The sequence below is a fragment of the Macrotis lagotis genome, chromosome X (genome assembly GCF_037893015.1).
Source record: "Macrotis lagotis isolate mMagLag1 chromosome X, bilby.v1.9.chrom.fasta, whole genome shotgun sequence".
Taxonomy (NCBI): domain Eukaryota; kingdom Metazoa; phylum Chordata; class Mammalia; order Peramelemorphia; family Peramelidae; genus Macrotis; species Macrotis lagotis.
In genome coordinates this window covers 434,313,427-434,338,443 of record NC_133666.1, presented here as the reverse complement: position 1 = coordinate 434,338,443, position 25,017 = coordinate 434,313,427, and the positions used below count along the sequence as shown (strand labels likewise).

General features: G+C 33.3%; 1 protein-coding gene across 3 annotated transcripts; it reads right to left on the bottom strand.

The window, feature by feature from the left end:
* Positions 1 to 627: 627 nt before the first annotated feature.
* Positions 628 to 24,015, bottom strand: CLXN (calaxin). 3 transcript variants are annotated; one of them, XM_074200255.1, is made up of 6 exons: positions 23,948 to 24,015; positions 19,149 to 19,304; positions 18,427 to 18,531; positions 6,043 to 6,194; positions 5,453 to 5,557; positions 628 to 1,171 (listed from the first exon to the last, which is right to left on the bottom strand). In XM_074200255.1, exons 1-6 carry the CDS (start codon positions 23,952 to 23,954, stop codon positions 1,085 to 1,087), a joined length of 612 nt encoding a protein of 203 aa, XP_074056356.1. In that variant the 5' UTR covers positions 23,955 to 24,015; the 3' UTR covers positions 628 to 1,084. The 3 variants fall into 3 exon arrangements, with proteins under 3 accessions (XP_074056356.1, XP_074056354.1, XP_074056355.1); XM_074200253.1 differs by lacking the exon at positions 23,948 to 24,015 and adding an exon at positions 23,621 to 23,870 and having other exon boundaries at positions 637 to 1,171; XM_074200254.1 differs by lacking the exon at positions 23,948 to 24,015 and adding an exon at positions 23,621 to 23,870 and having other exon boundaries at positions 1,083 to 1,777.
* Between the last annotated feature and the right edge of the window lie 1,002 nt (positions 24,016 to 25,017).

Here is a 25,017-nt window from a genome sequence, read left to right as displayed (position 1 = left end):
AATAATTACCTAGCTGTGTGGCCTTGGGCAAGCCACTTAACCCCATTGCCTTGCAAAAACTAAAAAAAAAAAATATAACTGTGTCAAAAATTATCTATTGGGGTGGCTAGGTGTCACAGTAAGCACTGGCCCTGGAGTCAGGAGTATCTGGGTTCAAATCCGGCCTCAGACACTTAAAAATTACCTAGTTGTGTGGCCTTGGGCAAGCCACTTAACCCCATTTGCCTTGCAAAAACCTAAAAAAATAAAAAATAAAAAATTATCTATTTAGAAAATATCCATCTGTCTACATAAGTTCTTTAATTATGTAAATATTTTATTTGTTTTCCAATTACATACAATGTCCCAATTGTTTTGCAAGTTTCTGAGTTTTACATTTTTTCTCCCTCCCTCCCTCCCTCCCAACAAAAGGCAATCTCTTTGCAATTACATCCATGATATGCGTAGATCAAAAATGAATGTGTGTTGAGAGAAGAAATAGATCCAAAAGAAAGAAACATTCCTTCTCTGGATACATATGGTATTCTCTATCACAGATCACCTAAAATTGTCCCTAATTATTGCACTGATGGAATGAGCAAGTCCATTAAAGTTGATCATCATCCCCATGTTATTGTTAGTGTGTACAATATTCTTTTGTTCATCTCACTCAACATCAATTCATGCAAGTCTTTCCAGGCTTTTCTGTTCAACCATTCCCCAATTGGACAATTTTTAAAATCAAGAAAATAATTAAATTTTTGAAAAGTAATAATGCTTTTATTTCAGGAAAATATTTAATCAATTCAATTATTCACAATGATCTTTTACAATGTTAATTTTGTAATTTCATTATTTATACATAATTTATAATGATGATGATGTATATTACAGTGACAAAGAATACACCCATAGGCAAATGATCTGTGATTTCATTAGCTGAGGAACTCTCAATAGGGGAATTCTCTACAGGAAGCAACCTATCTATGAATTAGTAGTTAAGTCCTAGAAAGTAACCAATCAGAAGTTAAATGACTTGCCCCAAGTCACACAGCTATTAAGTAGGAGAGTCAGGGTTTGAACACAGGTCTTCCTTACTCCAAGTTCAGCATTCTATCCACCTTGCCAGTATTTGCATCTGAGCAAAACTGTTTGCATTATCTTTCCTTCTGCTGCTTATTTTATATGAGCACTAAAGAAACAGAGACAAGAAAGGAAATAATTTAAAACACAAAAATAAATCCCCTTGATTTGATTTTTTTCTGTTTTGAGAGAAAACCATCATCTGATAACCTTCATCAGGCAGAGGAGCACTTAAGTTCCTCATTAAAATCAAGAAAATTATATACCAGTGGCACAAAAACAAATTTGTTTGCATACAAAGGGAATTAAGTAGTTTTAATTATTTTTCTTAAAGCTGGTAATCACAGTCATTATTCATATTCATCCTCTTAATGCTTCATGATAGCATTACTTCTTTTTTCTTCATGGAATCAAAATTATTGCAGACCCAAATATAAATTTATAGTCCTGTGCATGATAAATTGTAGAATAAATAACAAGCAGAACTGCAGATCTTGAGTTCTGATCTTCCATCAGTATGTTCTAATAGTTTTCAGTTAAGTAATATAAAATTTAAAACATTATAAATGCTTATTTAAACTATAAAATATAGAAAATAAGCATTTGGAATGTGCTTTTTAATTTTATGTCTTGAAACTAAAAGAGATGTTTAGGTCTCCTTATTCTAGTATTCATGGGGGTCTTTGAAGACCTGGGCTTCAAATTCTAGATGGCTCTGCAAAATAAAAGTGAAAAAAATTAGATATAGCTTACACTAAACTCTTGTAGGATTCTTAAAGTGGTCCGTTTCAATTGGTGACTTAATTACAAGTCTACTTAAAAAGACTTTCCAAACAGAAAAAAACAATTAAAATCTTTTAATCTTTTACAAAGAGTGGGATACTTGGGGAAATGGGGAGAATTAGGAAGCTGATTAGGGAATGAGCTATTGAAAGGTTGGAAGAAAGTACTTAGAAGTTACCAAATCCATTTCTTATTATAAAACAGTGTTTTTATTTTCTGTTGTGAACAATTTAAAAAGTAAAATATGCAATTAGCTATAAGTAATGCTGTACATATCCAAGGATTAATTTTCTTACAAAGCTTAGTAAGAAAGTATATCATTTTAGAATTTGGGGGAATATGAGAGAAATCTCAGATCTGCTTTGGAACTGAATCTACTGAATCCTTTGTGACATTATCCTATGACCTCTCATCCTCTTCTAAACCTCAGATATGAATTACTCTTTTTAATATTATCACTTTGGTTAAGTATTTCTCTAATACATTTAGAATAAAATACAAAATCCCTTGTTGGGATTTAAAGACCTTCATAATATGGCCACACCTTACCTTTTTGGATTGATTATGCATTACTCTCCCTTTATGCTCTTACCAACTAGCTCTCTTACTGTTTCTCACACAAAAAATTCCATTTCCCAATTCTGTACTTTTGTACAACCTATTCCTAATGCCTAGAATACTTTCTCTCCTTATCTATTATCTCTTGAAATACCTAATTTCCTTGAAGGTTCAGCTGTTTTGCCATTCCTTTAAAGAGGTCTTTCTTGAATCCACCAGTGACTAGTACCTCTGTCAAATCAATATTCATCAATTTTGGATGTGTATCCTGTATTTGTTGTTGTTTAGTAATTTCAGTTGTGCCAAACTCTTCTTGACCCCATTTGGGGTTTTCTTGGCAAAGACACTAAAATGGTTTGCCATTTCCTTCTTCAACTTTTTGACAGATGAGAAAACTAAGGCAATCAGGGTTAAGTGAATTGCCCAGCATATACAGCTATTGATGATCTGAGGCCAGATTTGAAATCACAAAGATGAGTTCCTGAAACCAGTCCCAGCATTCTATTCACTGTCACCTATATTTATTTGTTAACATTCTTTATAAATATGAAATTGAAGTGATGAATAGAGTTAAAGTATTAGATTTGAGAGATATCTGAGGAACTATGGACAGAAGTTCACAATATTGTATAGGAGGCAGTAACAAAAATCATTCCAAAGAAAAAGAAGAGCAAGAAAAAGAAATGGCTGCTGCTGAGGCTTTACAAATAGGAGGAATGAGAACAGGAAAGATACACCAACTGCATGCAGAATTCCAGGAATAGCAAAAAGGGATGCAGTTTTCTTAAGTGAGCAATGTAAAGAAATAGAAGAAAGCAAAAGAATGGGAAAGACAGGTCTCTTTCCAGAAAATTATAGATATTAAGGGAACATTTCAGGCAAAAAAGGAACATGATAAAACACAAAAACTAAAAGGTAATTATTAGAAGTTGAAAAGATTAAGAAGAAGTGGCAAGAATCTGCAGAAAAATTATACAAGAGGGAGCTTAACATCACCAATAACTACAAAGCAGACATTCTGTAGAATGAAGTCAAGTACTAGGAAGCATTGCTAAAAAATAAGGCCAGTGAAAAAATGGGATAATTTCAGCTGAGCTATTTAAAACACTAAAACATGATGTTGCACTCAATATGTCAGCAAATTTGGAAAACTTAGCAGTGACCACTGAATTGGAAAAGATCACTTCATATCTCAATCCTAAGGGACAATGCTAAAGAATTTTCAAATTATCGAACAGTTGTGCTCAGTTCACATGCCAGCAAGATTATCCTTTACATTCTGTAAAATAGTCTTCATCAACATCTGAAGCAAGAATTACAAAAAGAGGAAACTGGTTTTGAAGAGACAGAGGAACTAAAGACCAAATTGCCAGATTATTGAGAAAGCAATGAAGTTCCCCCCCCAAAAATAAAACAAAACATCTACTTTTGCTTCATTGACTATACTAAAATCTTTGCATGGCTCACAATATGTGGCAAGTCCTCAAAGAGATGGAAATAAGAACTCATCTTACTTATCTCCTAAGGAACCTTTTTTTGTGGACCAAGAAGCAACAATTAGAATCACATATGTAACTGATTGGTCTAAGATTGGGAAAGAAGAAGAGTAAGACTGGGTATTGCCACTTTATTTATTAAACTTATATGTAAAGTACCTAGTATAAAACACCAGGTTAGTCAAATCAAAAGATGGAATTAAGTTTACTGGGAGAAATATCAACAATCTAAGATATACAGACATCATCATTCTGATGGCAGAAAATGAAGAAGAATTAAAAAGTTTTTTGATAAGAATGAAAGGCAAGAGTTTAAAAGCCAGCTTGAAGCTTAACATTTAAAAAAGCAAAACAAAACAAAATCTTAGATCTTGGCAATTGGTCCTATCACTTTTTTGCAAATAGAAGAAGAAATGGCAAGTGTCAAATTTCATATCTTGGTTTCAAAGATCACTCCAGACAACCATGAATTTAAAAAACATCTTGCCATGAATTTAAATTCAGCCATGAATTAAAAAAAAATTCTTTCTTCTTGAAAGTAAAGTTCTGGCAAATCTGGACAGTATATTAAAAAGCAGAGATATTACCTTGTCTGCATAGTTGAAGCTATGGTATTTCCAGCAGCAATGTTTGAAGAGAAGATAGAATTAATTGCAAAAGACCTTGATTTTGGGAAAAATTGAAGGTAGAAAGAAAAGAGTATGGCAGAGAATGAGATAGTGACATGGAAAGAATGTGAATTTGGGCAGCCTTTAGGAGATAGTACAGGAAAGAAGAGTCTGGAAGGTATTATTATAATGGGATCATGAGTCAGACATGGTTGAATAATAATAAAACATGCAATAGCTCTCTGATACAATGAAAGATCTTGATGGTAGGTATTATTTCATTTCAATATTTGTATACCCTCTGGCTAATACAAGTGCTTGCCTGATTAATATAGTGTGATAAAATGGGGAGAGGTTCAAATGAAATTTTTGTTTGCTTTTATGAATGAGGATAATATGGGCATATCTGCAATGAAGAAACTTGCAGATAATGAAATGTAAAAAAACAAGAGAAAAAAGATGATTGAGGAGGAAAGTTTCTAAAAGAGAAAATGGAGAAAGACAATAGACCAAAGTTAAAGCCTTTAGAGAAAAATTCATCTCACAATTCCCAGGTAATGATAACAGAAAGATTCTCAAAACAAGTCATATTAGGAACTTGAATGTGGAAAACCCTAAGTGATACCTCATCTTGACAGATGGAAACTTAAAATATATTTCATATGACAAGAGAGGGCAACTGGTCTTACCCTATTTCCACTGTGGTGGCTCACAGGTCCTTTGCTATTTTCTTTCTAGGATTGAAAAAGTTCTTAAGAAGCTACAGAAAATAACAAGGAGTTTATGATGGCATTGTAATAGGAGATCCTAAGTACTATCCCCTGGCCCTTTCATGTGGGTAGAGATTTGTTTCCCCACATGGGAAAATTTATTTGTATATGGTCAATTATTCATCTAGTTTGATTCTATGGAATGAATATGGATCTTTTCATTGACTGTTAATACCTTTGAGTCTGGTAAACATGGACCGAAAGCTTCCAACAAAAGAGCTTCTTCTCTTACAGATGCTTCATAGTCTGCAAAGGATAGCTTGCCATCATGGTCATGATCCTAGGAAGGATGAAGATTAGAAAATAGTAGATTTGTGACAATAGTGATTTTGCTAACATTATATTACATACATGAAAATTGCATACATGGTGGAAAGAAAAAATGCACATTTTTCTTCTTTTTATCAAGTAGGAGAATCCAACACAGCATAATAGTCAGCAAGCTGTTCTCAGAACCTGGAAGACCTGGATTTTAAATATTGCTTTTGAGACATACTTTGTGATCCTGGGCAAGTCACTTAATCTACTCAGGATCTCAGTATTTCTATAAATTATGAACTGTGTAGGTGCTGACTTGCTTTGGCAGAGAAGAAATTGTTTCAGGAAGAATTCCCTATACTAATGAAACCACAGGTTTGGTCTCTAACTCCTATTTTAACCAAAGAAGAACAAAAAATGTTAATAAATTTCCTCGTATTGCTTTATTTTCATACCGCAACTGATTTTTTTTACTGTAAGATACTAATTATATTTTTATATACTTACCATTTTTTTAAGTGTTATATCAACTAAATCTTTAATCCCTTCATCTGGATCTTCTTCAGTTGGTTGCTTGAGAAGACTGTTTTTCAACATGTGAAACATTTCCTCTCGCGAAATAAAACCATCACCATTCAAATCGTAAGCGTCAAAACAATCTTTTAAAAACATAAGAAATTGTAATGTTTTTTAAATTGACATTTTATTGACTTTCTCAAGTCATTTCAGGATATACATAGGGTAAGCACTGAGGACACTAGCTATTTTAATAATTTTTGCAGGTATATCATTAGTATGTTTAGAGTTATCATTGCCTTTATAATTTTGATTCAAAGATAAAAATTTCTTGTAATCAGTCTAATATTGGAGTCAGTTTCATATTCATATATGCAATATTTAAGCACACATATATGACTTAATTCTGCAATTATAGCTTAGCATAGCCTTTTTTTCTTCCTTTCCACTTAGAAATTAACTATACTGGGTAGATTGTCTTCTCATATTACTTGCTCCCTGTAATCATCTTTCATCACATCCAATATATAATTTCTCTCTAAAGGGTGGGCCAGGCTAATGGAACCCAGAGCCTGCTTGATTTCCAGTATTTCCTTAGACAGTGAATTTGGGACCTGATTTTGCCCCCTTATGTGGATAGATGCCACATGCTATTGGCCATAGAAACAATATCTACTCACTTCATCAGTGTTAGAAAATTTGGCCTCTTCTCAGTAAATGTAAAAATAGCCCATTCTGATACATGGCCTTCAAATCTCATTTTCGGGATGGAAGATGAACTTAATATATAAACTGTAGGAGTATGAAGTTCAAGGATTCTATCAGGTGTCAGGCTACTCTGGGTGCTGCTTAGACATATCAGTTTAAGAGAACTGGTTGAGTGTACATTGAATACAGTTACTAACCTCAAGTTTCCATTTTATAATGGCAAGGTTAAAAAAAAAAATCTTTGTTTAGCTTGAGACTCCTGGCAGTATCCAGAGTATATTACATCATTCCTTTCCCTCCACAGCATCCCTATCCTCCTTAATATGATATAATTTGAGTATAGCAATGTAAGCACTAGACAAGTCCAGAAGGAATGGTTCTAGTGAAGAGTACCTTGACACTACTGGGTTTTGCAGATATTCTCTAACTGAAGTGATTTTGAAATAGTGATTAATTATGCTAATATAATTGTGATTCTTAACTATGGTTCATGATGGCTATACAATAGGGAGCATGGAAATATAATGTATCTAGTGGGAGTCAGATGACTCACTGCTGGACCTAGACTCAGGAAGGCCGGAGTTAAAATATGACCTCAGATATTTACTAATTGTATGACCCTGGGGCAAGACACTTAAATCTCTTATTTGCCTTAATTTTGACCAAGAAAACCCATATGGAGTCATTGAATTGAACTCCATTGAATTACTGAACAACAATAAACATAATAAATACCATTTCAGACCAAAAAAAGAGTTAAATGTCAGGGTTGGAATATAGAACAGGGTGAGATGACATAGTGTATTAGAATTCACAAAGGTCAGGATACATGGATTCATATTCAGTTTCTTGATATTTACTATCTGACCAAGTGATTCAATCTCTCTGGGTCTCAGTATTCCCATTGATGAAGGAAGGGAATTATATTAAATGACATCTGCAGTCTCTTTCAGCTCAAAATTCTATAATTCTACTGTCCAAGTAAAGGAAAGGAATGAGAATTTACTGATTTGACATTATAATAGCCCAGAACATGTTTCTGAAGTTTTTTGTTATCCAAATTGTCTGGATTCACACAAAACTTGTGTTCACTGAAAATGCTGAAAGGTGAAAGAACCACCATTTTTATGTGCAATCCTTATTATCTTTTTGGATTCCTGCTCACCTTTGATAACTTAATAGAGTTAAAATTTCAAAAGTATTTACCTCAAACTACATTGTTTCACATTGGAATTCTTTACATTTTCTTTTAAAATTAAATGGTCAATTATTTGGCTATTTCTATATGGTGTCTTTATTATCTCTTAGAAGATACAGACCTGGTCACTTAGAATTGAATGGCTGTATAGCCATTGTATAATCCATTGTATATATCACTCCCTTGTACAAGGGAGTGATAAAAGTATAAAATTATTAAAGTAGTAGTTTTCTAACTTTTTTTTTGCTCAAAGAACATTTTTCTTTTCTGATGGGCACTATAGTATATTGACCATTTAATCTGCCATCACAGTACAGGAGTCAGAAAATTAACAAATATGTAGTTTTTTATTCAAGAAAGGTTGCCATTTTTAGTGAGAGTTCAAAGTCTGAAATGTTTTGAGGTTACTGCATAATCTTATAGAAACATTTTTTCAAATATTATACAAAGTTAGGTAAACAAAATTTATTTTAAACTATGTGATTATTTTTTACTTGCAGTAATATCTAAATTAGTATGATGTGCAATATACTCTCTGCATACTACTGCTCTAAAATCAAGAATAAAAAAACTCATGAATGTCTGACTGTACTTAGATTAATTCACTAATTCAATTGAATATTAATTTAAAGAATCTAACAGTAGAAACATTTATGCATTGTTTATTTCATATAAGACATCACTATGTAATTAAGAATTAGGTGTAAAGACTAGGAACATTGTAAATTGTTAGCAAAATACTATATTACATTCTGAAAAACAAAGCTTATGGACATATCTAACCATTTTGGAAAGTTATAAATAAGACTATTTAAAGCAAACACTGAAATAAAATTTATTTTTGGATAAATCACAACTTTGCTAATTATGAAAAGAGATATTTTAAAGAATTATTTGAAGATGATGACCTATACAGAGTAATGTGAATATCACATTTAAGTAGAAAAAGGAAGAGAAAGACATCATAATCAGCATAATTTTTTTGGTTCATTTTTGATGAATTTCACAACATCAGGGAGCTGATGTCATAATAGTGATGATCTTTGTCCTTCATTCTTGAAGAAGACCATGACGTCAGGGAGGTGATGCCATGACTAATACATGAATTGAATTTTGTGTGAGGAGGTGCTGTGCTAAGTCACCAACCTCACTTTCTCCTCAAGAGTCATCTGGGTCCAGAGGTCAGAAATAAATCAGTTACTGGAGATAGCCTTGAATGTGAGGCTATTATGGTCAAGTAACTTGGCAAAAGTCGCATGGCTAGTAAGAGTCAAGTGTCTGAGATCAAATTTGAACTCCTGTCCTCCTGACTCCAAGGTCAGTGCTCTATCCACTGCCCCACCTAACTGTTGTCCCCAGTTAACAAGCTCTTCAGTGACATACCTAACACCCAGTCTGAAATTCAAACACATACACAGACATAAATGCTTTTATATATGTATGTATATGTCTTACATTAGAAATCACTTTCAAAAGATCAGAAAAAAAAAGATTTTCTATGCTATATCCATAAGGAGGGGAAGAGAAACCTATAGTATTTTTTTTGCTAATTTCAAATATGGATTTAGATTTTGTTTCTTTCTCCTGATTAACAGTAATGAAATTTTGTGTTAATATTATTGTAACTCAACAAAACTTTGCTGATGTAACTTAATAGCTACTGATGCATTCCTGTTATATTTCTTCTATGGAATGTCTTTCTATAGCACCCATTTGTTGTTACATAGCATACTTGGACTCCATTTACCCTGGCATTATTTTTTCATTATGGAGATTTCTTGATAGAAGCATTCTCTGTGCTCATCACCGATAGTGCTTGGGTTTTCGAAGAAGGAATCCAAGTGTGAATCTAAGAAATCAGTCTGGAGTAATTGACATTTTCTTGATAATATTCATATTTAACTTCATTCACCTATTCTTCACCACTTTCATCACTTCCATTGTGTGAAGAGTCACAACATAACTCCACTTTTATTTTAACCTTATTATTTTTGGAAAAATTTTCAGATAACCCTCCCCATATCATTTCAATATACCAAATTGGAAAAGTTTCAATAAAACAAATTTAATGGTCATGAGAAAACGTTTTCAGGACCAACCAGTAGTTGAATTATCACATTTTTCTTTCTTCAAGTCAGTTCTTTCTTTTGAGGCCTGTGAAGTTTATTTTTGTCTCTGCTCTCCCATTAAAACATAGCAGAAATTTTGGACAAGCATTATGTGGTCTATCTGATATGTTACACTAGTGGTAAAAGAATAATCATGTTTACAGCTTAACATAAGACTACTTCTCATACCTAATGAGATATGGCATGAATATTTTTCATACTTATCAATTCAAATATTGAATGTTTATGTTATGTGCCTCCTTACAGAAATTTTTTTTATTACAGAAGTCAAAAATTCATCTTTATTTTTGTATGAGTAAAGATGATGAACAAGGTTATTTAGAGCTATTTGAATTATTAAATGAGAACACAAGGATGGAGAGGTTCAAATAGAAAATCATGACTTGGTTAGGCTCTACCTTGCCAATCTGACATTCATCTTTATGAGAAACATCAAGTTCTTCTTCATTCACGTTCCAAGTTTTTTTTTTTTTTAGATTTTTGCAAGACAATGGGGTTAAGTGGCTTGCTCAAGGCCACACAGCTATGTAAATAAGTGTCTGAGGTCAGATTTGAACTCAGGTACTCCTGACTCCAGGGCCAGTGCTCTATCCACTGCACCACCTAGCCACCCTCAAGTTCCAAGTTTTAAGGGATTTTTTTCTGGTATATCTTTGTTTTGTTGAAGAGATTATATGGATGTATATTGTGCATTATGAGATAGACTTGGTGATTTTCTAAAAATAATTTTATTGATATTTTCTTCAGTTTTACTTATGTTCACCAGAGCATCCCATTTATCCCTCTGCTAGCCCCCTATGACAAATATTTTTAAGAAATGAAAAATAACATAACTGATGCATATAAAGTCCCAAAACATGAAATGTTTAGCGTCTATGGACCTCCCACTTCCATGAAGGAGTAAGTTGGGGTGTCTTGTCTTTTGTTATCTTTTAACTTGTGTCTTCCTTGAGTTTTGATTTTTTCCTATGTCCATTAACATTGTTGTAGTTAATATGGGTATAGATAGTATATTGAAACATATATGTACATGTATATTTTCTTGATACTGCTCACTTTACTTTGCATCAGTTCATACATGTCTTTCTTTACTTCTCTGTATACATTACATACATCATTTCTTAATACACAGCAGTATTCTTTTTTTTTTTTGTTTTTTTTAAGGCAAATGGGGTTAAGTGGCTTGCCCAAGGCCACACAGCTAGGTAATTATTAAGTGTCTGAGACCAGACTTGATCCCAGGTCCTCCTGGACTCCAAGGCTGGTGCTTTATCCACTACGCCACCTAGGCGCCCCAACACAGCAGTATTCTAATACAGTTATGAAAATAAGTAATAAGTTATATTTAGCCCTACTTCAATTGATAGGTATCTACTTTATTTATGATTCTTAGCTATCATAAAAGGTGCTGCTATAAATATTTTGGAGGATATAGGGACATTTTTCTTATCTTTGATTCCATAAGTAGAAATCTAGTCTTTGGTTCAAAGACTCTTTAGACATTTTATTTGCATAATTCCAGATTGATTGAAACATTTTGCAACTTCATCAACAATGTATGAATATGATTCTCTTTCTCAAACCTCTCCTAAATTGTTGCCATTTTTGTTATTTTTGTTAATTTGTGCAAAGTGAGGCAAAGACTTAAGAGTTGCTTTGATATGTGTTTCTCTTCTTATTAGTGATTTGGAGCATTTTTTCATATAGTTGTGAATACTGTTCAGCTCTGTTGAGAAATGCTTGATAATATCCTTTGACCATTTATTTATGAGAGAAGAACTATTAGTGATTATATGTGTGTGCATGTGTGTTTGTGTGTGTGTGTGTGTGTAGATGTAGACAACCTTAAAAGGAAAAAAAAAACATGATTCAAAGATTTTCCCCAGTATTTGACTGCTTCCCTTCTTATCCCAGACACTTAATGTCTAAGCAGAAGCTTGTCAAAGTTACCTATTTTATCTTTTGCAACTACATGTATCTCTTATTTATTTGAAAATACCTATCTTACCCATAAATGGGAGAGGTACATAAGTTTCCTCTTAAAAATATACTATGATCTTTAATTTTAAGATCACAATCATTTAGAATGTATTGAAGAACAAAGTATAAAGTGTTGGTCAAAGTCTAATTTCTTGTAGACTGCAATGCAGTTTTAAGCAGTTTTTTTAAGCAAATAGGTTATTTTTCTCTAGTTAATATGCTTTCAACTTTATTAAATACTGGTTTATTGAGTTTGGCTATTTCTAGATTTTCCTACTCCAGTGTTCAATTGTTCTATCTCTAGTTTTAAACCATTGGTGATTTTTTTCAAAGAAAAAAATGTAATAAGCAGAATGGCTTTTTTTTTAATTCTCTACAAACCATACTAATAGCATAACAAATGGCATATGACCAGTTCCATGCATCTCATCACTCAATAGTCACACAAGTGATACTGAGTAGTTGAGGGGCACAAGTTTTAAACTGATAACCTCTTTTACAATCAAAATTGAATTGTTTCCTTATCTAAAAGGGCAAATTGTTGTTTCTCAGATGTAAAAAAAGTTAGATCACTGAATATCTAACAAAACTATAACAGTCTACTACATAGCAAGAGCTAATTAGATTTAGGTGAAGATATCACAACCTGCACTGCCACATAGTACATAAGTTGAGGCTTTACAAACTATTTTAGGACAAATACACCAGTAATTTCTCACAAGCCCAACCTATTTCTCCATCTTTACTTGAGCAAACTATGTATTATTGCTAAGTCATACTATACGATATTTTAAAAAGTTGTGCTATTATTCAAAAGCAAGAGAAATTCCATTCAGATTTTTATTTAGCTAAAAATAAGCACATTAAGAAATGTCTATGTGACAAAAAGTGTTGAATAGTGTTGCTGTCAAAATATTCCTCTATAGGTAGTATTTAGGGTCTTGAATCATACTAAACAGTCAAGTCATCTCCACCCTACCACCTGCATTATTAGTAATTTGTAACTAGCCATCAATTTGGCTTTTGAGCACATCTCACAAAGTAAATTGTTCTCTATAAGATTATCAGTGATTTTTTTATTTGCCAAATCCTATTTTGGTCTTGGTCTTTATCCTTCTTGAACTCTACTTGTTATCTGATATTCTTGAACATTCTTACTTCCTTTTAGGTACACTATACTCCCTGAGTTTTCATGACATTGCTCTCCACTGATTTTCTTTCTACTTGCCTGGCTGCTCTACTTTAGTTTCCTATATATTGACATCAGTCTTTACCTCATGACCAATGGGACAATGTGTCTCAGGGGAACTTAGTCCTCTTTAAACATTTTCCCCCATAGGGGAACTCATCAGCTGTCGAAGGCAATAATTATTATATTTATGAGGAATTTTAAGTGTTCAACCTGTGTCCCTTTTAAACACTCTCCTCCATCTATAATTGTCTACTGGATATTGTTCAAATGGATGTCTGGTAGTCATCTCAAATTCAATATGTCCCCAAAAGGATTAATTTCAATTCTCTCCAAACATTTCTCATTTTAAATTCCCTATTTTTATTGACATTCTAGTTACCTGACATTCTATTTGGAGCAACTCTTTCACTTTACCCCATCACATCCAATCAATTACCAATAATTGTTTCTATTTTAAGAATATAATCTTATATTCAATCTCACATCTCATAATCTCACAATCTTCTCTCTACTTACACAGCTACCAGGCTAGTTCAGGCTCACATCACCTCTTTACTGGATGAACATCCTCTCAACTTGTTTCTTTGCCTCAAGTTTTCCCTTGACCAATCTGTCCTCCAACCAGTTGCCAACCTGATATTCCTAAAGTACAAGACTAAAAATATGAAGTCCCTAATTATGTAAATCCAAGGCATCCCTTTTATATTTATAGATAAAACAAATATTATTTACTTTTTGTCCTCATGGATAAGGTTTATACATTATCCAATTTGAGTTCAGTCTGTCTTTTCAGGTTTATTGCAAATTATTCTCCTTTATGCTCTTAATCCTAAGCCTAAGTGATCTGTTTGCTTGTATACTAATACTATTTTTTTTTCTCTAATCACTGTACATTTGTACAGGATTGTTCCCCATTCCTTGGATGCACATCCCTCTTCACCACACAGAACCCTACTAGCATTTTTCAAAGTTCAAATTGAGTATCACATTTTACAGCTAGTTTATCCTGTCCTGATTCTCCACAATTGTGGGTACCTTTGTCCCAGAAGTCATTTTGCATCCATTTTGTATTTCTTTGTCTATGTACTTGGTATTTCCCTTCAATCAAAGGAAACAATCAAAGGAAACAATCAGGATTATTTCATTTTGACCATGGGTTCCCAAGACCAAGTACATGATAGGTGGTTAAAAAAATGAATTTAACCAAAATCATCTTCAATTTTAGATATAGTGATATTTATTATTTGTCCTAATGTACATGATATAAAACAAGTCTAATTCCATATTTGTATGGATATGAGTTTTTCAAATTTGGTTCAGCTCATTTAAGCTAATTTAAATTTATTTAGATCACATCCTGAATGCTCTAATTTCAATATCCTATCATCACAAACATGTGATACATTTAAAAAGATAATGGCGGGGGGGGGGTGGTATAGCTAGGTGGTGCAGTGGATAGAGCATTGGTCCTGGAGTCAGGAGGACTTGAATTCAAATCCAGCCTCAGACACTTGAGCAAGTCACTAAAACCCACAGGCTTGCAAAAACCAAAAAAAAAAAAAAAAGATGATAGAAAATAATGTCATGTGTTTAGCTTGTAGTCTTACAGAAACATAAATAAGTTTAAAATATATTTTATCAATTTTTCTTCTTAAAATATGCAATAAAAGTTATATTATGTTGTAAAGTTGTATTTTAAATGTTGTTAAGAGTAGATTTGGAGGGCAACTAGGTGGTACAGTGAATAGAGCATCAGCCCTGGAGTCAGGAGGACCTGAATTCAAATGTGACCTCAGACACTTAATTACCTAGCTGTGTGACCTTGGGCAAGTCATTTAACCCCATTGCCTTGCCCCCACCCAAAAAAAACTTAAAAAAAGTAGACTTGGAAATTTATTTTAGAACCATTTTTAGAAAATAGGGCAAAGGATTTTTTAAAAAAATTAAATTTTTTTAAAAATTACAAATGTATCAAATACCTGAGATATCAAAATGGCAATAAGTATCTTTTTTGTGCTTATCAGAGCACTAAACAGGTAACTGTTATTAACACCTAGCAGCACCATCTTTACTCATAACACAGATGCCTAAAAAATATTCACTTCATGAATCAGTTAAGCAAGTAACTTAAAAGCTCCAAATCCTGATAAAAGATTTTTATTTTATATTATACATATGCTAATATGTAGTAGAGAACACTATGGCTTCAGAATTTTCTCAGTATGAGGATCTTCTTTTCAGCAGTGCAAAGTAAAACCCCATTATGACTTCATAAGTCTTAGGGAGGTGCATGAAACAGATAGTAGTTAAATGGATTTCCCAGGGCAATATAGCTAATAAGTATTAGAGAAGAAATTTGAACCCAGGTATAAAGTTATTTATTAAGTGCTTAGTAATTTCAAAACACTGCGCTAAGCATAGGCATAAAACTTAACAAAAATAGTCCTGTTCTCTGTCTAATTTCATAGACAAAACACTTTGAAAGGTTTTGCTTACAAGTCAGATAACAAGTTTTCAGGGTTTTTAGAGTACCAAAGTATATTGTAATGTCTCTTTATTGTCATTTCCACTGGAAAAATCATACTGGTTTTAGGTGCTTAACTGTTTTATGATGCCAAGAGCTTGGTGAGAAGCTTTTTTCAAGGTCTTCAGAAACTTTGACCATAATACCTCTAAGAGCAGTTGTCAGGTTGAATCTTCAGTGATGGCTTTGGGCCCTAGAAGCATTATTATTATTATTCCTAAGATTCTTGTTTACAGGGTCCTGGATTGGCTGCTTCCATCAGGATCTGAGGGGCAATGGTGGTCAAGGTACAGTGGTTGTTTGATAGGTCTGGTGCTCACTTTTTTGTTTGATTTTGTTTTCCTCAGTGTATCCTACTGCCTTATCTAGGCTGACTTGCCCATGTGAGTAGTTGTTAGTTGAAATTTGATAGAGATGGCTGACCTTTTCCATGGAGCTGCCTCCCTAGATGATAGCTGTAAGGGATGAGTATAGGACAGGCCATTAGAGTGGGGATGTCCTTCCAATCCCAGAGCTCTTATGCCTAATTGCTTTTGAGTGACAGTTATTCAGAAGTTGTTGGTGATGATGATGAGGAAATTGCTCCCCTTTTCCACAATGATTTCTTCTTTAGTGATGGCTGTGAGGATGGGGCTGAAGTTAGGAGTTGAGGTTTGAGGAGCACTGCTATTTTCAAGGCTAGGTTCAGGGTCCTGCACTTTCTCCTTTTACAATCCAAGAGCAAACAATAATAAAGGTGATAACAGGTAACATATCTGGCATATGCTTCCTCTTGACTCTCTCAAGATGCTTTTTTACTTTCTTTAGGCTGATTTGCCTACCCTGTGAATAGCAGTTGATTGACTTGAACCTTCATCATTGGGTAATGCTTGTGAGGGTCTATTGGTCTGGGTGGGAGGGTAATGTCACTCCCTGGGTTCCAGTGCCTACCTTATGAATTCAAGGCTAACATATTGCCCACTCTGACACCTTGCTTTTATGTAATTTACAATTCATATTTTAAATATCCATAAATATTTCTGGAAGGAGAATATACTTGTTAGAGGAGGAATGAAGACTGCACACTTAGGGGAAAATATATCAACCTCCACATATATATATGTATATGTGTATATATATATATATATATATGTATATGCACACACATTTATATATAGTAACACGTGTGCATTTATTGTAATAGCATGGTATAAATGAAAAGTGTAAGGCATTTAGATGTTGCAAGTATTAAATTGAAGTTATAGCCATACCACTTATTAACAATAGGGTTTTGACTTGTTACTTAATATCTCTCAGGTTTCTCATCTGTAAAATGGAAATCATAATATTTATATCACTTGGATGTACCCATCATTTGGAAGTGGAGTGGGGGAAAAGGATATCTGAACCCATGTTTAGAGAAGATAAATGACTTTCTCAGGGTCACATGGCCAATATATATCAGAATCTGGTCTTGAACCCAGATCTTCCTGATTCTGAGGCAAGTACTTGATCTACTACTTCATTTTACCTCTCACATAGACTCATAGACTGTATGTACAAAATATACGATAAACTGATATGTAAAAATATTTGGATTCAATCTTTGAATAATATTTTCTTAGAATCAGTTCTAATTAAAAGATAAAAAAATGTACCACATTGAATGTTTGTTTTACAATATCTTACAATGAAAATTAAACTATACAGAGTCCAAATCAAATATTACTAAGTTAAAATAAACCCATATTTTTTAAATCACATTTAAATTAATATACTCTCCATTTTTGTTAAGATCTGTGAAAGAAATTCCTGGAGTAAAAATTTCTATCACCAATACATGTAGGCAACTCATGTCTAACTTATAGTATAATAGCTAGGTGGTACAGTGGATAAAACACCAAACATAGAGTCAGGAGGACCTAAGTTCAAATGTGACCTCAGATACTTGTTAATTGTGTGAACTTGTGCAAGTCATTTAATCCTGTTTCCTTCAGTTTCCTCATCGATAAAATGAGTTGGCAAAGGAATTGGTAAACCACTTCAGTATCTTTGCCAAGAAAATCCCAGACTGAATCACAAAGAATCAGACACAACTGAACAATAATAACGAGAGTTGTCTGAGGCAGCAGGTCAAGTGACTTGCCCACTGTCAAATAGAGAGTGTATATATCAAAGAGAGAGAGAGACTTAAATTTGGATTTTTCTGACTCTCCATCTTTTACACCATAAAAATCTTTCTAATAAATTCTTATTGAGTAAATTGAATTTAATTCTGTATTGGTACTTATCTTTTAGAATATCCACTATGTCACGATGCTTTTCATCCAATGAAATAATTAGAATTATAAATATGTATGTAGAATTAGCATGAACCTTTATCAAATATGCAGTTAATTTTTAGGTAATTAAAATAAAATGGAAATTATTTCTTGAATGTGCTCTTTATTGTCTAGTACCTTACTCACTGCCAGTGATTAGTATTCATCACAATATATAGTATAGAAACTCAAGAATACAAAGGAAAGATATGTTAGGAAAATCATTGTCTCTAGAAACTCTGCTTGTCTATAGTTTAGATAAACTCCAAGCCAAACAATCTTTACATATTTTAAGCACAAAATTCAGAAAATTACCATTTCTAAATCAAATATTGAAATCTTACATTTCATTCTTTCTTCCAAACTCCCTCGCAGGAACACACATAATCCTGAAATCCACTCAGCTACACTCACAAATCCATCATTGTCTTTGTCAAAAGCACGAAACACTACAAAGAAAAATTTTGATACAAATAGAATGATTGATATGAAACTTTTTAATACTTTTTTCAATATAATAGTTTGTCAAAGATTACCAAAGCATAACAAATTTTCCCACTACATTTGTATTTCTCTGGATGTGGGGAAAATGAAAATGAAAAATTTAGAAAGTTATATACAGAAGACAAATTTCTCTATAGATATTTATATAATTATATATTTATATAATTATGTATTTATATTGGAAATTTATGCCTATTAAATAACATGCTTTATTTGCAGTTTTTGTACAGAAATGTTTATTTAAAAATATAGTATGTTTTCTATGATGAAAAAGTCAAAAATTTATTAAATAGAAATTATGAATTAAAGAACATATTTTTTTAATTTTAGCATTTTCCCTATAAAATGAGGCAAATTCAATATGATAGTTTTTCTCATTCTTAATGCATACTGAAATGGTTTTTTTTGTTTCTACATATATGGTTTATTAAAGCTTATTTTCAAGTGAAATTTGAAACACTTAATGGCAATTTTGTTTTGCAGAATACCTCTCAAATTCATAGCCACTTAATTCTTGTTTTCTGCAGGGTTTGATCAATATAAATTGATTATGTCTTCTTACCTCTGTCCATAATCATGTCATCAGTCATTCCAAATGTAGTATGCAGAATGTTTCGAAATGCATTACGATCTATCCCAGTGATACCTTGTTTCTCAGTTGATTCTCCCAACAAGTTATGATAAAGTTTTATGAGGCACTCTATTTCATATCTGTTAACTGTGATGTAAAAAAAAACAAAACAAGAGAAGACAATGAAAGTTATAAAACACTGAATTTATAATTATTTTAAATTGAGTGATATACAAAATGTACAGTGATACCAAAATTACTTTAAAATCACATTTAAATTAATACTCTCCATTTTTGTTAAGATCTGTGAAAGAAATTCCTAGAGTAATGATGATGCTTTGATAACTCCAAGTCAAACAATTTTTGCATATTTTAAGCACAAAATTCAGAAAATAACAATTGCTAAATCAAATACCAATAGATACCCAAATTTTGAGATAGTTTAGAAACTGAAAGCTATAGGGTGAATTCAGAAGCCATATTTAACTTAAATAAAAGGAAAATTAAGAAATCTCTGATTTTCTATAGTGAAATTTTTAATGGGTTTAAGTCATAGTATTATAAAATCATAATTTTAGAGTATTAGAGGACTTAAGAGGTCATTCAAGTTCAAGATGAGCAAATTGAAGTATAAAGAAAATAATTGACTTATCTAAGGTCAGATATTTACTAAATGTCTGAGATTAGACTGAACCCCTGTCTTTCTAACTTGACAACTAGCACTATTCTACTTCAATGGAGTCGTCACATTAGAGTTAGGAAAAGAGATGTGTAGCAAAATTGGCAAAACTTAAAATAATATCTATCTATCCATCTGTATGTATGTATGTATGTATTTGTTATGTCTTTGAGCTGTTTCTGATTCTTTGTGGTCATAGTGAACAATACAATTCAAGGGATTCACTTAGCAAAGTTATTAGAATGGTTTGCGTTTCCTTCTCTAGTACATTAAGGCAAACAGAAATTAAAGAGACTTGTCCAGGGCCACAGAGCTAGTAAGTATATGAGGGTAGATTTGAATTCAGGTTTTCCTGACTCAGCATTCTATCCACTGAACCATCTAGTTGACTCAAATTTGTCTTTCATGTTGAACTTAAAAAATGTGTTTGAGTAAGATGAGGGTTAAAAATGGGAAAATAAACCAAAAAACTTACTAGTAAGAGTAATGAATCAAAAAGGCTTCTATCTATTAATTATCCTTTCCAACATCTTAATTATAAGATTTCATGTGGCTATCAACTTTACTTTATATAGTATTCCATTCTATAGCCATGGAAAATTAGGTTCATGTAAACCATGTGGACAATAATTTTCATTTCAATTATATACTATTGATTTATAAGTACTTTCATTGAAAGTACTTATATTCATTTCAAATAAAACTGTGATATTTATCCTAGGATATCCAACTGGTATCACTAAAAAATTGATTTCAGATTACCTCCAATATGAAAGTAGATAGAAAGAAGAAAACAAAGTTTATGCTGGAAATATAACTGATCTGCGAGATAGTAAGGCAAGATTTTCTAAGTCTCCCTCTATATCTGAGATCTAAGATCATTTTAGTCTAGCCATAACCTCCATGACCATCACTTTTTTATCCGTTAGGGGATCTGAAAACCCTCTAACATTTCTTCCACTGCTTATATCTTAAATTTGGGAACTTTGAAGAAAATAAATTAATTTATTTTAAAAATATACATAATATTATGTATCTTTCATTTCAGAATATTTCCTCTACCATGGAATATCACAAACCATCTTTATATATAGTAATATATATATGTAAATATATACATATATACTATATCTTATACTATATACATATAGTATAGGATTTAGAGCTAAAATTGTTAGCATCATGAGGTCTGTTTACAATGTATTGACAAGCTACTGTGAAAAGTGGTTTCATTTAGTGTTCTGCATAAAACCTATTGTATTATTATTATTCAAAACTAGGTACTGAAAATTTTAAGAACCCCTATTTTTCCAGAGATTAAAAAAGTTTTAAGTCTTAAAAGCATCAGATTATAATATTCATAGCAATACTTTAAATGTATATTACTTCTCTGTTCTAAGGAGTTTAAAATGTTCTCTATATAACTTTTATTTAGGTATAGTCCTATAAGAGTTCTTTTTTGTTGACAAAGCCAAAAAGTACATCATACTTGTTACATCAGAAGTAAATGATTAGAAATTGCTGTTTCCTATAATCTCTAGGACAAACACATTTTTTTCTTTCTCTTTATTTCCAGGTTCACAGTTGCTCCTGTTTTCTCAGGTGGTCACAAGTATTAAAATAGTAAACAAATCATAATTAGAGGTTTTCAGATGTAATTTGTATTTATTAAAATAACTTTATTTTTCTGACTTCTATTTTCTAGCCTTATGTATTGCAAATGTTCCGTTTAACTCGAAGAGTTGAACCACTAATTTCCAAGGCTTCTTAAACACTTGTCATGATAGGGACATGGCTTGTGATTACTTTGATAGAAGGAACTTTCAGATGAAAATACTCTATCGATGCAGGTTGGCATTTTCTCCACTATTTATAGTCTTATCTTGATGTCTAGAGAATTTAAAAGTTTAGTTACTTACCCATTCACTCAACTCAAGATAAAAACCCTGAAAATATACCTTCCAAAGTCCAAATAAGCAGGCTCCCAGCAAAGATTCTCTTTTTTTGATCTTCTTAGCTATATTTAATGTCTATGATACCACTATCAACCTACAGAATACCCCAAACATTGTATGAATGACCCAAAAGAAGGAATTCTTATATTTAACCAAAAAAAACATGCACAAAACTAAATACCAAGATTGTGTTGCATGCTGAGAATACTAAAAATGAAATAGTTCCCTCAAAGGAGTTTACATTGTACCTGAAGAAACACTACAAACATGGGTTAATTAGATCCAAGATCATTTGAGGAAAGAGCATTGGCAATTTGGTGGGGGGGGATAAAGAGCATACTTTCTGTGGAATGTGGCATCTGAACTGAATTTTGAAGGAAGCTAGAGATTTAAATGAGACATGGGTGAAGTGTGTATTTCATAAATTACTTCTACCTGCTCTTATATTCAATGGAAACTATTTATACAGTTTTATAATTTATACATAAATTAATTGAATATTATGTCTCTATTAAGAAATAATTTATTAAATATTCACAAAAGCCTGTGATCTGAATACCGTTACAGAATGGACAGCTTGAAAGAAGGCAAAAAAAATGGGAAGCTGGAAGGGGGGGGAATGACTAGTAGGTAACAACTAGTAGAATGTGTGATGGAAAGATCTATGGAGTAAAATTGGGACAAGTAGATTTGAAGCTGGGTTGTGGAGGGCCTAATGTGACAAATTGAGCAGTTTTTTTTAAAAATTTTATCTTGGAGATAATAAGGTAGTGCCTATTATTTTTGAGCAGGATAGTTTTATTGTCAAACTAAGCTCTGTTGATATAAATTTGGCAGTTGCTTAGAGGATAGCCTGGGAGTGAGGGTATATATTAGGAAAGGGAAACTGTTAACAAACACTAAATGAAAAATAGCGACCCTGTGTAGGACACTCACCTTGGAACCATTATTATAACTGATTCCAAAACTATGAACGAATAAATTGCATAAATATGCATACTATTCCTACATGTCCTTGTTTACATTTTTGAGTTTTTATATCCATTGGCATTGCAGTGTCATAAAGTTTTACTGAAATTAACTGAATGGTTCTTGTCCTGAATTGGGGACATAATATATATTACAAGGTATAGGATAGTTATGCAACTTTCTTAAAAACAGTAGATATATGTCCATTGATAATTGTGACAAGAAACCACAACTATCTTGTGGGAATATGAATTTCTTTTTCTTTACTCAAAAATTTATACAGATAAATCATGAGATTAATTATGTGTGTAATGAGATTGGGGGGAGGATAGCTGCAAATTACTGAAAGAGCACTTACTATAGAGATGGATTTCTGTACTTAAGAGATAAAGGGTGAAGGAAGTTGCTTAGACATTGACTTCTTCCTCCATTTAAAAAAAAATGCGTTCAGCAATAGGATAAGGGTCTCCTGTGAGAGAAGTTACAGGAAGAAGTTCAAGTTCTTAAGGTCTGGAGGATTTTCTTTGGTGTAAATTGAAGGAATGATGGGGGAGGAGGCCCTGCAGGAATTGTCCACCGTGTGGTGGAAAAATTGGGGGTACGCACGGGGAAGAACGTAGATACCTCAGGGTTTGGTAGCAAATCATCGCTTTTTAAGTTTCCTCAAGAGGTAAATCATTCGGAAACCAGGATAGTAGGTGGAGCTGATTGATGTGAATGAAGGGGGTGGGGAAGGAAAAAGCCTGATATCAAGATCTTGGCCGTGGTCCAAGAATCGGAGCTAGGTTCTCCTGGAATCTGGAGCTGCCAGTCCCGGGGTCTGCGCAGCGCTCGTCACGGATATGGTCTTTGCTACTCACAATGCTTGGAGGTTTTAGTCAAGGAGTCCGTTAGCTTTTGCAGTCTCTTCCGGTTCACAGTATACATTGTCCGGCCGCGTGAGGAGAGAGTTGGTGGTCTCTCGGTGGTCTATCAACTGCGACTTCTCGGGAGTCACCTGGAGCCTACCAACTGAACCCCTCTTGTATGGTGGTCTACAGGCCAGCAAGATCGCCAGCCCCGTCCAGCACTTCCCTGCCCCTTCCCCTCTTCGCCTCCCTACCTGCCCAAACCCGCCCTGCCTCATTGCCCGCCCCGCCCCGCTCCAAACACACAACGTGACTATGGCAACCAGCTCAAGGACCAACCTGCCATTGGCTCACTGGGAGTTAAGTGTCTAGCGAGTCTGGAGAAACCCCTCCCGGATTTCAGGATGACGAGCAGCTGCCAGGTGCGGATAAATTGCCCTTGTAGTAGCCCTTATACTTCGTTTTATTTGTTTTTTAAATTCCTCTCTTTCTTTCTGTTGCTTTCTATGTCTCTTTTATCCATTCATTTTTCTGTCTCTAGATCTGTCTCTGTGTTTCTGTCTTCTTGTCTCCTCGGTCTTTTTCTGTCTGTCTCTTTCCCCTTTCCTTCCATTTTTCTTTCTATCTGTCTGTCTGAGGTTTACCAGGCTTAGGTTTGAGATTTGCCGTAGAGACAGTATGGAGAGTGGTTGTGTTCAGCAGTTTAGTTAGATGCCCTAAGATTGTTGACTCCGGAATCAGGAGCCTTAGGTTTACTAAGAAGTCTAACTTAAAACTATTGGGCAAGTCACTTAGTTTTCCCCAAGGCTTACATTTCCTCATTTTTAAAATGAGGGAGTTGGACAGTCAGTCAATAAACATTTATTATAGTTTTTCTTTTGAGCACAAAGAGGCAAAATAAAATCCTTATCCTCATGGAGCTCACAAACTAATAAGAACAACAAGCAAACAAATATGTACAAACATATACTTACAGGATAGATATGAAATGAGGGAAGACTGGTTTAGAATTTCAGGGGTTTAGAATAGGTTTCCTTTATAAGATTCTAATTGGGATTTGAAGTTAGTAGGTATAAATGAGAACAAAATGCATTCCAGGCATGGGGGATCAAGCTAGAGAAAATTCCTAGAGTCAGATTCAGTATCTTGTTTTTGTAAAAGCAATGAATGAATTGAGTTGGATTCACTATATTGAGAAGAGTATATGGCAGGGAGAAAGTATAAAAAAGAAAAGAATGACTAAAAGAGCATTTTATATTTGATCTTTGGAGCATTTGGGTGCCACTGAAATGGGGGAGTAACATGATCAGACCTACACTTAAGGAGAATGACTTTGGTGAGTGAACTGAAGATGAATTGTAGTTGGAGAGAGACTTTTAAGGCACAGAGACCCACCAAAATCTTATTGC